The 14,261-nt window shown below is 32.7% G+C and overlaps 1 protein-coding gene across 2 annotated transcripts in view; it reads right to left on the bottom strand.

Moving 5' to 3' along the window:
• Window positions 1-272: 272 nt before the first annotated feature.
• The window catches only part of ASPM (assembly factor for spindle microtubules), a 64,700-nt gene continuing 50,711 nt past the window's right edge, over window positions 273-14,261 (bottom strand). The window contains exons 16-24 of one of the 2 annotated variants that reach the window (XM_015118889.3): window positions 12,968-13,064; window positions 11,943-12,152; window positions 10,783-10,908; window positions 9,455-9,643; window positions 8,799-8,991; window positions 8,536-8,690; window positions 6,898-7,074; window positions 5,446-5,615; window positions 273-3,045 (exon numbers count right to left, since the gene is read on the bottom strand). In XM_015118889.3, the coding sequence (XP_014974375.3) occupies window positions 2,943-3,045; window positions 5,446-5,615; window positions 6,898-7,074; window positions 8,536-8,690; window positions 8,799-8,991; window positions 9,455-9,643; window positions 10,783-10,908; window positions 11,943-12,152; window positions 12,968-13,064 (1,420 nt within the window). In that variant the 3' untranslated portion in view covers window positions 273-2,942. 2 annotated transcript variants of the gene reach the window in all.

Consider the following 14,261-nt stretch of genomic DNA (forward strand, 5'->3'; position numbering starts at 1 on the left):
CCAGAAGTGAAATGTGCATTTGTAATACAGATAGTGTATTATTTTTCTAATGAAATTATGCCTATTATGCCAATAATTCTTTTTCCAACAGCAGCATATGAGACAATGTTGGACCCATAGTACCAACCCATATCAACATTTATCGAATGCAGCAAAACAGTACTTAAATCTATAGCACTGACTGCCTGTATTAGAAAAGAAAAAGATCTCAAATCAATAATAACAGCTTCCACTTCAAGATTTAGAAAACGAAGAGCAAATGACACACCAAGTAAGCAGAACAAATGAATAATTTATTCTAAATGTCATATGAAAATGCAAAGGACCTAGAACAGTCAAAGCAACTTAGATGATTTACATCACCTTTGGATGATTTACACTAACTGATCTTAAGCCTTATTATAAACCTATGATAATCAAGACAGCATTATATTTGCATAAAAATAAACAAAGACATCAATGGAAAAGAGAAGCCAGAAATAGACAAATATATATATGGTCCACTGTTTTTTGACAAATGTGTAAATGCCATTCCATGGAGAAAGGCTAGTCTTTTCAATAAATGGTGCTGGAGCAACTGGCTATCGATATGTAAAAAACTAAACTTTGGTTCACACCTTACACTGTATACAAAAATCAACTTTAAATTGATTAATAAGCTACACAACTAAAGTGATACGACTTCTAATAGAAAACATAGTAGAAAATCTTTATGACCTTGAATTAAGCAAAGAGGTTTTAGATACAATACATCAAAAGTATAATCGATAAAAGAAAAAGAAAACATAAACTGGATTTCATCAAAATTTAAAACTTCTGTTGTTCAAAAGGCACTATTAAAAGAATGAAAAGTAACAGACTAGAACTATTTGTAAACTACACGTCTAATAAAGAACTCATATCTGGAATATTTTCTAAACTCTCAAAACTTAATAAGAAAATAACTTAATTTTTAAAATGGAGAAGACTTGAATAAACACTTCACCAAGGAGGACATGTAGATAGCAATAAATAAATAAACAAAAAATAAAAAAAAAAACAGATGCTCAACATAATTAGCATGAGGAAAATGCAAATTAAAACCACCATAAGATAACGTTACTCATCTATATATAGAAGGCACAAATAAAATAGGCAGGAAAAATGTTTGAGAAGCTAAGTTTATTAAATAAACTGATATGTAATTATGCAATCCAGAGTAAGGATCTACTAAAAAGACAACTAGGATTGGGAAGTGAAAATGAAAGTGGGGACTGAGAGTTATACCACTTTTTATCTTTCACATTTTGTAACATTTCTTTTATCTTGCCTGTCCTAGGAGTGAAACTGCAGTTCAACGTACTAGTGAGGATGTTATCAATGCACAAGATGTAGTATGCGTATCATTAAATTTGACAGTGTATATTTTTAAAGGAATTTCACAGCAGATTATAACTTCATCCCTTATAGTCAAATTTGAGCTGTGGATGCAGTCCCACTATAAGCAGCGAGAATAGCCCTGTAATTCTTTATCTGCCAAATCTAACACACTTCCCTGGGAATGGGCAAAGGGGAAGCCCTGGTAAGACCGATGTTACTGCCTGCTGTAAGAGTAGTTAGTAGTACAGCTGAAACAAGGGAGTTAGGGTGTGAATTAAAAGTCCATTAGAAATTATTGGCCTGAGATTCAACAATAGAAAAATTGTTTTAATATCTGGAAGCCATCTTCTTACATATGTAACTTCATCTAAATATTTCTTGTGCAACTATTTATTAATTATATCTATCTTAGAGGAAATTGGTGCCAATAACATTTTTACGCTGGTCAATTATGTCCTACCAGTATAATTTACCAAATTGAATAATTACTTATTAGTGCTAAAATTCTGTTAAGTGAAAAAGAAAAATAAAACAATAAAAAAGTCAGCAAGTCAGTCAAAAAACAAAACAATATTTGGAAAATACAGAGTCCCAAAAGCTCCCAAAACACTTTATTGGAACAAAAAGAGAAAAAAAAGAAAAAAAATTCTCCAGAGTTAATTTCCATATACTCTTTAATGCACCAATATATTTAGATCTATCCTAACCAAATCATAAGCACATAATTTCACACAAATTAGGTTTAATTCTTAAATTGTTCTAATCAAGTTATACATTAAGTAGTTAAATAGTCTCTCAATTTCTAGCTACTCCTGATTTATTTTGAACAGTTAAACACTTTCATGGCATTCATACATGGGCAGACTTTGAGATTCTATCAGATTTCAGCCATAAGAATTAGACATCTGTGGCCCTGAAACCGCAGATACTAGTAACAGTGACTCAAAGCTGTAGAAAAAAAATTACACTTCAATAGTGAATCATTTTCAGGTCTGTGGTATATAACTACACAACAAGATTCTATTATGAGCAATAGCATGTTCCTTCCACTTCAAATTATAACCCCCATCAGTTCAATGGTAAGAATTTTTAGTAAATACAGTGGTAGGTGTATTCTTTTTGTGAGCCTAGAAGGACTCACTTGCTTATCTGGATGCTTTAGCCAGTCAAGGATATGGATAAGGATGCCGTTGATATGAATTTGTGAGATTATTTTATCCTAGTCTCACTTCTTAGTGAGTAGACAGATCTTCCATTTCTAACATTTGTTTTATAAAAATTCCTCAACTTGCCTATAAAAAAGGTGTAACCAGCTATTATTTCCTTTTAGGAATATCATTCCATTCTAACTACTATAATACTTTAAGATAATAGGAATAATATAATCATCTTATGGCGTATTAGTTTGTTACATGCATAAAGCTATAAATAATTAGAAAATGAAGAAGGTAATGAACAGGTTATGCTTTTTTAAATACAAAGTCAGATTTCAAAAGTTGAACAGAGAGCAAAAATCACTTTACATACTCATGATTGGCTTTAATATTTTTTTACACTATACATACTGAAAATGTTTACATTTACTAATAAGGAATGCCAAGTGTATCCATCACCATTTGAATGGCTTGCAGGGGATTTGTGATTTCTTCCATGTTATCTCTTCTCAAAACCCAATCTGGCTTAAGCCTATTTAAAAAAAAAAAAAAAAAAAAAAAAAAAAAAAAATTCTGGCATTAATAAAGTTCTTCTCTTATGAGTTACCTTCACTTTTTTCGTCTTAGCTAAATTGTAGCTACTCCTGAACACATCATTTCCCTTACAACCTGCTCAAAGAGGTGGGAGAACTTCATATTATTGTCCATCATTATTTCCAGACTATTTCTCTCCATCCTTTCTAAAAAAATAATGCTGGCTTCTTTGATGCTTATGCTATTTAGCTTGCCCACTGCCTTTTGGTCATCGGCCAAACTCTCAGTGCCTTATTCCTTGTAAACCTGGTTCTTGGTCTCCTCTTAACTCCTGTCACCGTTCTCAGCAACAGCAACACCTATATGACCAACAACCTAGTCCGTTTTTGCCCCGCTTTCCTTGAATTCTACCTCAACTAATCCTTCTTAATATGATCACATACTAGACTTTGTCATCATCAGAAAGTGTGTGACCACGGAAATCTTAATTTGAGACTTCTGTTCTCCATCCACCATTTCTGATTCATCCATGTCATCTGCTCTAACACAGTCACTGAACTAGTTCTTCTACCCCACTGAGATCTCCACTTCATTTGGCCTCAACACATACCCAACTTCCACCAGAATGCTGTTCTTACTTTCCTGTGTATCTAGCTCAGGTGCATCAGTATTATCAAAACCTCTGCAAATGTCATTAACGGTTGTCTCTCTCTCCTACCAAACTAGTCTGAAAAATTCTACTTGGATTTCAAATTGAGTCAAAATATCTGCCTTCTCCATTCCTATACAGCTGCATATTACTAAAAAAGTTTACATAACCAAGCTGACTTTATTTTTTGCCAATAATTGCAAATCTAAAATGAGCATTTGAAATTGCCAGCATGCTCTCTTTCTCTCCAAGATGACTACCTTGGTCCTTTCTCCTTTTCAAACTTCCGCTCCATCCCCTCTGAGCTGCTTCTGAGTTGTTAAGTTTATAATCTCAAACTTATTGAGAAAATAGTATCAAACAGAGGGGAGTTCATGCATCTTCTCACATAATTCCCCACTATATGCATTTCCATCATCTTATTCTGTCCTGTTAAAAATCCAAAGATGTATCAATTGGTGAGTGAAAAAAGTATGGTATGACCATACAATGGAATAGTACTAAGTGATAAAAAGGAATGAAATTCAAATCCATGCATAAACATGAACACATTTCAAAAGCATTATGCTAAGTAAAAGAATCCAGTCACAAAAAGCTATCTACTATATGATTCCATATATGTGACAGCATAGAAATGGCAAAACTAAAGGTACAAAAACCAGATCAGTAGTTCCCAAAATCCAGGGAATAAAGAAAGAGAACTGATAAGGGGCATAAGGAAACTTTGTGTCACAGAATTATTTTGTATCTCAGTGATGGTAGTTTCCTAACTGTATACAAAACCAATTGAATTGCATACATTTAAAGGATACGTTTATACTGTCAATAAATTTTACCTCAAAAGCCTGACCTACATCAAAATTTTAAGATAATCTATTCATATGTTAGAATGAGTTTTTAAAATATAATGAATATTAAATTCTACCAAGTCCTTAAAAAACATGTAGAAATGGTCCCATTAATATATTTCAAGCAAATGAACTTATGTTATGCTGTGAAATATGCATGCACAAAACCAATTTATAACTATATTATACAATTTATAATTACGAGTATAATTATAAAGCTAACGGCTGTGTAACCACTCAGGTCAAGAAATAGTGTGTTGTCAACAATGTAGGATTTGTACCTAGTATAGAAAATTGCTAAGTCTCAAGAAGGAAGGAAGGAAGGAAGGAAGGAAGGGAGGGAGAGAAGGAGAAGGGGGAAGAAAAAAAGGAGGAGGTAGAAAGAAGGAAGGGAGGGAAAAAAACTAATTAAATGCCATGACAGTTCACCAAAATAAACTAAATCTTTTTGCCAATAAAATTAGAAAATGTCAATCTAAATTTCCAGAAGGAGAAATTTCAAGAATCAGGGTGATTATGGGAGGACTGGAGGCTGATATTTTGGCTAAGAAGGACTTTTGGCACTTCTTAAACAGTGTAGCTTGTCCTTCATGCAAAATAAAATAAATAAAATTAAATTAAATAAATAACAAAACTTATAACAAGCTTCTTAGCCTTAGTTCTTAACTATTTAATAGAAGAAGTTTGTTGAATAACTACTAAATATCCAAAGCTACAGTATAATGTTATTTCATTATTTACCAAGATTGCCTCTTTTAAATTTGCCAAACATTCCATTCTTATTCACACGTTGTTTCTCTATTGAAAAGCACATCTTGTTTGTGGTAAGTGCTCAATAAATATTTGTTAAATGAATGAATGAACTGTGACACAAATTTATAGACTGTATTCAACTGCTTACCTTGAAACTATTCTGGTTCTTACAGGTGTTTCTGGGATAAAAGGAATGCTTATAGAAGAATTCTTCTTTTGCTTGTGAAGTATTCTTTCAGTATTCATTTTATGTTTATGAGCTGTAAGTTTATAGAGACTGTAAATACGGTCAACAACTTTGGATCTACTTCGTACATCCTACAAAATAAAATGCACAATTACTAAAAAGTAGTAAGAATTAAAATTTTATCCCTTTAAGACTAGCAAAATCAAATATAACAAATAAAAACGATGCAGTAAACCTTTTTTTTTGAGACCGAGTCTCGCTCTGTCACCCAGGCTGGGGTACAGTGGCACGATCTTGGCTCACTGCAACCCCTGCCTCCCGGGTTCATGCCATTCTCCTGCTTCAGCCTCCTGAGTAGCTGGGACTACAGGCGCCCGCTACTACACCCAGCTAATTTTTTTTTTTGTATTTTTAGTAGAGATGGGGTTTCACTGTGTTAGCCAGGATGGTCTCAATCTCCTGACCTTGTGATCCGCCTGCCTTGGCCACCCAAAGTGCTGGGATTACAGGCGTGAGCCACAGCGCCTAGCCTGCAGTAAACTTTTAAGCTTTGAATAATCAAAGAAACCTCACCAAGTTTGGCAGGTAGATTGATTAAATTACGAGCTAATTTGTAAGGCAATTATAAAGAAGATAAATATTCAAAAGTTGCATAGTTAACTCCACACTGAATACAAGAAGGAATTAATATAGTCAACATAAGAATTATTATAGTCAACATACCTATCATATCCAGTTACCAAGTCTTGAAAAGTTTACCTCTGCAAAGTTTCCAAAGTCTTCTACTTATCTCTCAGCGACACAATCCTAAGACAAGCACAATCTCTTGCCTAGATCACTACATATCAACACTTGCCACCTTCCTTAATAGTCTCCCTATATCCACACATGCTCTCCCAAATTCATTCTTCCATCAGAAGCCAGAGTGTTGTTAAAATTTAAATTGGAAAATATAATTCCCTTGCTTTACCCTGCAGTGGTTCCCACTTATCGGGATAAAGGCCACAGTCCAATCATGGCCTATGGTTTCACCTATGTTAATTGTGACATTTAAAAAGAATGACTCAGAGGTCTCATCGTAGAAGAGCTTGAAATACAATTATGGTTACAACAGGAGGATAAGAAGTTATACATATCTGGTTTTCTATCTTGCTAGGATAGTTTTCTCTCTAGTAAATGGGAAATTGTTACTTATATGGCTGTAATAAATTTATTTTCAGAATTCAGTTTAATACGTTAGAAAGAAACAACTCATAGATATATCCTAAACTCATTTTATCAGTGCAAAAAGCAGGTTTGAACACACATAAAACCCTATTTTAGAGTGATAATTACTAAAGGAAAACCATAAAAGTCATAGATGTAAGATCACAGAAAAATAATCTTAAAGGAAGGCAACTGATTAATACTTACAGAGGCTCTATTTGTTGTCTTCAGTAAAACAGCCAACAAACAACAAGTTTTTGTAAAAATGCTTCCGCCTTTGTCTGCAACTTTATTACCAGGCTTTTCTCGGTATATCTGCAAAAGCTCCAATAGTGTATCTATACAATTTTCTACATCATAAACTGCTGAAGTAGTTTTCTCATACTTGAAGAGAACAGAATGAAATTAAAAGTTGTAATAAACACATACATTTACAAACAATCCAACCAAAAAACAAAATACAAAAGTCCATACCTATAGCCAAACTTTTGGACCGCCTGCAGTAAGTGCAAAGGACTTTGTGAAATAGCTCTGATATCATCATTTATAGATCTATCATATATGTGTATTCACATTTTAATCTTAATCTTTTCCCCCTAATTCTAAAGTTTCACATTTAAAAAAATCAAATTTAAAACCTCTGAAAACAAACATCTTGAAGTCAATAAAAGCAAACTTTTAAAGATAAGACCACTTTAGTAAGAATCTCTAAGGAAAAATATAACTTATCTGTGATATTATTAATCAGAGGTAAGATAATGATAAAGGCAGGATCTAATTAGTTACTCTATTACATGCTCCTTGAGAGGAAGAAGAGCTTGCTCGAAAATGAAACAAGATAAATTTGATACTAATAAGTCTAGGATATATTTTCCATGTCTTGTTTTTCTAATTGTATTATTAGATTCATAGTGAAATTTGCATGGTAACAAATAATGATACTAAGATAAAAATAACAAAACAACATAGCGGACACTTTGTGTGGCAAGTTTATGTATTAATGTGTATTAACTCAATCCTCACAATAACGTTTTGAGTACTGTTACTATACTCATTTTATAGTTGGGGAAAGTAAAGTACAGAGAAGCTAAGTAACCTATAATAAGCTATTGGGCTGGGATTCAAACTCAAACAGTTTGGCCTCAGATCGGTGTTCTTAACCACTACCTCTCAATAAAAATATTAGGTAAAGTGCTTTAAGTTGTCACTGAAAGGTTAAGTAGGAAAGAGAAATCTTTCAACCTTTGGTTGCATACAATATAGTTTGGAATAGTCCAAGGCCAAAAGACAAATTCTGATACACAGATCAACAGTTACAGAGTAACTAAGTTATAGCAATAATTTTCTTTCTCACGCTTTGCTAGATATGATTATAATGTGGTAATACTATTTTGATATAATGCAGTAGATAACACCACTACCTCTAAAGGCAGACAGAAATGAATCCAAATTCAATTCTACCACTTATCACACTAAGGTTCTTAGGGGAGGAACCTAACTTCTATAATTATTATTATTTCTTCTCTATAAAATGGGAATAATAATATGAACTATTGTAGAGGATGATTATGAGGATTAAACAATGCATGAAAAATACTAGCACGTAGTAAGTACTTAATAACTTTTAATCATTTTTAATATAAAGACTGAGGAAATAAAATAACACAAAAATTAGAATTTAAACCTACATTTATGTTAATAAACATTTTTTTCACCCTAAGACTCTTGCACATAAATTAATTTTAACTTAGAGATTTAAGCCCTAGTGATGAGTAAACACAAACTTAATTTGCAGGGCCTTATTTGTTGACCCATGAATATCTCATTAATAAAATGAAAAACTACCTTAGATACATTAAGCAAGACTTGCACAGCATATCTGATGACTTCCATACAAGGAACACTACGATTACAACTTCGGATCAAAACAAATATTTTAGAAATTGCTCCACTCTGGGCCATGTTCTCACAACAAAGTGGAGACAATCTAGTAACTACCTCTGAAAGAAAAAAAAAATAACATACAGGTAAATTTACAGCAACGAAATGAATTTTTAGCTAATAATGTACTATTACAACATTTTTTAAACATGTGAACATAAACTAACCTAGGTGTTTTAAGGCCTCAAGAATGGCAGAAAGGTGCTTATATGTCAAAAGGTAATGAAGGGCAAGTGCAGTTCTTTTGTAGAGTTTGTTTTCTTCTCGAATCTCCCTATTAACAACTTGAAGACTTAGTCGAATAGCTTTAATTTTTGTACAATCATTTTTCTTCCTCCAAGAATAGCCTCTCCATAATGCCTTAAAGAGATAAAACCGAGTAATTTTAAGATTATAGCCAATGTTTTCTATTTACATCTACATCTGTTTTCACAATGTAAACATTTTCAGTAAATTTATTTGACATGATCACATGCATTTCAATTAAAATTTCAAGTTCAAATAAACAGCAAAATCAATTTTCAAAAACAGAAATACAGAGAATATTCCTGTATGTAAACTGGGTAGCCTTTATTGACCAAAGATGTCTAAATCTATTCAAAATGTTAAAATACTTTTTTACTTATTGATTATAAACCTCCCCTAGAGTATTTGAAAATAAAGAGCTTAGCAATGAAATTATGGTAGTATAGAGCTTATGAGTTATTCTACTGGCTAATGTATTAGCTTTTTAAAATGGTGACTATGTTTTTATAGCATTAGATATCATGTAGATGATTTGCAAATTAAAGTTTTGAACTAAAACTATACAAATTTCAATTACCTGAATTTTAATGATTCCACTAGTGAATTTTTCTTGCTTTTTACGGAGGACAAAATGGCGCACTGCTTTCTGTATTACTGATGCAGCCCTATTTTGCTGGCTCAGACATTCTTGACCTTCATGCTCAATCTTTTTGATGCTATATTTCTGAATAAATTTCTTTTGTTGTAATCTTGCTCGAAACCATCTCTGTTTAAAACACAGACTTTTGTTTTTCATTTCTACTTCAGGTTTTTTTGTTTTAAATACAAATATACATTCATATATAAATGAAAGAAATAGAACAGTATATCAAGAAATCTTTCAGCTTTCCCCAGAGGCATTACTTCCCCACTCCACTTGGTGTAAAAACCTTTCCAGTCCATGTTGGGTGCTTGTGTGTGTGTGCGCACGCATATGCACAGGAGTATAGTTAATCCTGGACAACACGTGTCTGTGCACGCACAGGCACAGGAGTATAGCTAACCCTGGACAAAACGTGTCTGTGCATGCACACGCACAGGAGTACAGTTAACACTGGACAACACGTGTCTGTGCACGCACACACACAGGAGTACAGTTAATCCTGGACAACATGTGTCTGTGTACGCACACACACAGGAGTATAGTTAATCCTGGACAATATGTGTCTGTGCATGCACATGCACAGGAGTATAGTTAATCCCAGACAACATTGTCTTCATTTTACAATTTATATAAATTCTAACAAACTGCATGTATCATTCTGCAATTTTTTCACTGAATATTTTATATGTAAATATATGTTAATGTATATAAACTAGAATTCTTCTTCAAAATATGTAAAGAACTCCTATAAATCACAATAAAAAAGAATATCCAATGGAAAAATGGGCTAAGTGTATGAAAAAAAGATGTTAAAAAAAGTACACAGATAAGAACTTGAATAACCAACATATAGAATATAATTTTAGAATCTCTAGCCATCAAGTAAATCCAAAAAGAAAAAAAATGAGATGCTGTTTCCCATTCATTAGAATGGCAAAAATCAGAAAGTCTTCCAATACTTCATGTTGGCAAGCATGTAGAGAAACAGGGTACCCTCAAGACTTTGCTGGCAGGAATGTAAATGAGTACAATTACATCAGACAATAATTCACAACTTTATTACTGTGCCATAAAACATCAATCTATTTCTAACCCTCAAATCATTCTAACAGCTATATGGTGAAAGGCTAAATGTTGTACGACCTTAGCATAAAGCATTTGGAAATTGTTTATTACGTATCAAAAATTTCTAACAGAAAAATTATGTCCTATAGTTTTACTGCAAAGAAGAAGCAAACCTGAATACAGATGACTGAATTAACCTGCTTGTTAGCATTCTTCACAGCCAGGTAAAGTTTATAGGCTCTTTGAATTCTGAGAGCATTCAGGTGATAATATGCAGCTGCAGTGAAGTGAAGAAGTCGAATTTTCGTTTTCTGTTCTAAAATCTAAAGGTGAAAAAACAAAGCATATTCAAGTATCTGCTTCCTAAGTTAATCAATCAGTGTTTATTTTTTTGTATAACCTCAACATCAAATTATATAAACTAGCAAGAATAAACTAATTTTTAATCATTATAATTACTTATATTGTAAATCAAAGTAATTACAATATTTTACTATACAATATTTCCAATAGTGTAAATCATAATTCAGAGTGTAGAAAGCAAAATTATATTTTGGGTACTTTACTAAATAACCATAGAATCTAATTCAACTAGACTGCCCTACAACAGTGAGTTAAGGTTTGCAATGTACTTTTAATTAGAGAAGGGTAAAAATATTAAACTCAAAAAAAGGTTACAGAATTCCAAGCAGAACTCTTGGAAATGGTGATATTAAATCAGAAAAAATTATGTGAATTAATATCTCTGCTATTAAATAGTACAGTGCAACTCTAGCATAAGACTCTGCAGAAGGAGCTTTCTACAGTTGCTGTTGGGCTTCAGACTTCCACTTGATGTTTAATGAACAAGATACAAACATTCCTCCTATTTAACTTCAAATCAAATTATTTTGTCTATGCCAGTACTTCACATATTGTAAGCTTAAATGTTATGACCTCCCTAAAAAGAATTCTCTCTTGCTGAAGATGTGGAAGCTGTCACAGGAATTCTGGTTGCGACACCTCAAAAGTTGCTTGGTGGTGGCAAAAAGCTACTAGAATAACATTTAACCTCTTTCGCATATGGAGCCTCTCTCTCATATTTTCAGTTCCTTTGTTAAGATTCATCACAAAGGAGAAATTTTATTTTGCGACTTTGGTGGTGAACACCTGTGAGAAACAGTATGACTAGGATCACAGAAAAAAAAATCTGACAGTCAGTGCTCTTGTCACTTACCTTTCTAGCAGCTGAATGAATTCAAGTTAATGGTCATATTAGTTCTGAAATTATTCTCTAAAATCCAAAGTTTCTTAACACTATTTAACATCAAGTGCTTTCATTTTATAAGACTGAGATATGCTACTTGAAAATACTTACTCTTTTTCGTACTAGCCAACCACGCACCAGTGCTTGTAGGATAACTGTAGACTTTTTAAATTCAATGTATTTTATCCTTTCACGCTTTCCAGCCTCCCTGGCTCGTATATATTTTTGTATGATCAAAGCAGCAGATTTCTGCCGAAGAAAGACCTGCCTTTCTTTATATCCTCTATAATGTGCTTGGATCAAACAAGCAGCTCGATGTCTCTATAAGGAAAAATTTACAAGTAACATTAATAGGTAGAAATAAAAGGATTTCTAACCCACTAGAAGTTCTTTAATTTCTCAATGAGATGGTATAATTATGATTTATAGTTTAAGAATGTCATGTTTCATAGATATGAAACGGTGATGAAGCATTATTTCTAAACTCACATAGGTCTATAGCCAAAATGAAGGTGTAAGCCAAGGGTCAAGGGTCAAGAGATACTTGGTGCTCTTCCCCTCTCATCCTCTTGATACTTTTCATTGTAAGAGGAAAAAGGACTAACATTACAGCTCAAATACATTTAATAAAAATGCTAGCTACAATAGAAAGAGCACAGTGATCATAAATAGCTATGACAGAAAATGTCTGTAGCTTGACAAAACATAGCACACCTTAGATTCCTCAATTACATAACACCCTGTGAGAATTACCAAAATGAGATACAGAGCCACAAAGTGAGCACATGATGTTGGAAATATGGCACCAAGAGACTTGCTCAACACAGGGTTGACACAAACCTTCAATTTATAAAAAAATGCAATATCTGCAAAGCACCATAAGGCGAAGTACAATAAAACAAGGTATGCCTATACCTCATATATTTTTAAAAACTAGCAAATAGTATTTTTATGGGAGGATATAATTTTCAATTGACTGAAATAGATGTGTGTGAAATAAATGCATACTTAGGCCTTAAAAACACTTTTTTTTTCCCCAGTGAAAGATTTATTTTTAAAAATTAAAAAATACAAAACATTCTGTTTTCTATTTCCTAAAGTAGTTATTTGCAAGTGAATTAATTTGTAATACCTACTTTTATCATTAAGAAGTGTTCATGAGCTATTTTTGCAGAAAGTATAGCTCTCCATTTTCTCTGAATGATAATTGCTGATGCTCTCACATTCAAAAACCTAAAAATTAGTTATTGGAAAGCAATTTCAAATTACTTTAACTTATTCAATGAGTATTTATTGCCTCCCCCCTTTAAACTATTAGAAGAGAATAAAATATAAGAAAGGCAATGACAGAATAAAAAAAGTGGGCAAGTATAATTCATAGTTAAGTTCAAACAATCAGAATTTACACACGCACACAAAAGAAGTTTTACAATTGGCAATATTCCAGTGGGTAAGAAATACGAAGTTCTACGATTCTAATACGGCACAGAATTTTGAACTGGATCAAAAGAAAGTATAGTTACCCAGATCTAGCAAAAAACTAGATAAAGGGGGAATGGTAGAAATAATGGTAAAATATAAGATTTGAGTCTGCATTGCAAGTGAGTCTTTGAGCAGATGGGAGGTGGTTAAGAAGAGAATGTGATTTACAAGCAGCATCAGATACTTCCTTTCATTTGAAAGGAAAGATAGGTATCATCAAAATATCTAAGTAGAGATATTTTGTAAACAGAACTGGAGAAAAATTTTTAAAAATCTGAGTGCTAGAGATTAAATTTAACAGATCAACATAATGCTAAGAGATAAAATGTGAGAATGGACAGGTTTTCTACTCTGTTCTTGATATTGTGGAAAAAGTAGAATGACTAGCTTGTTTTTTGCCATGTTTGTTAGAAAATAAGACCAAATGCCATTGAGTAAAATTCAGCATCTGTTACAGGAAAATTAGATACTGGTCCTTAATAGCTGATAGTAGCAACTGTATCTTTATATGCCTTTTAATTTTAATTTTTATGGCTATATAATAGTTGTAAATATTTACGGGGTACATGTGATATTTTGATTCAAGCACATAGCGAGTAATGATCAAATCAGGGTAACTGGGATATCTATCACCTCGAACATTTATCATTTCCTGGTATTAGGAAACTTCTAATTCTATTCCTCTAGTTATTTTGAAATATACAATAAATTATTGTTAACTATAGTTGCCCTATTGTGCTACTAAACAGTAAATCTTATTCCTTCTCAGTGTATTTTTATATCCATTAACCAGCCTGTCTTTATCTACCCCTGCTTTCTCCCTGTCCTACCTTCAGGTAACCAACATTCTACTTCTGTCTTCATGCGATCAATTTTATATGTTAAGCCCTGCTTCTACCCATGGGCTTGATCCAAACATTCCTCTCACACTCGTGTGCTTTCCTAAAC

The sequence above is a fragment of the Macaca mulatta genome, chromosome 1 (genome assembly GCF_049350105.2).
Source record: "Macaca mulatta isolate MMU2019108-1 chromosome 1, T2T-MMU8v2.0, whole genome shotgun sequence".
Lineage (NCBI taxonomy): Eukaryota > Metazoa > Chordata > Mammalia > Primates > Cercopithecidae > Macaca > Macaca mulatta.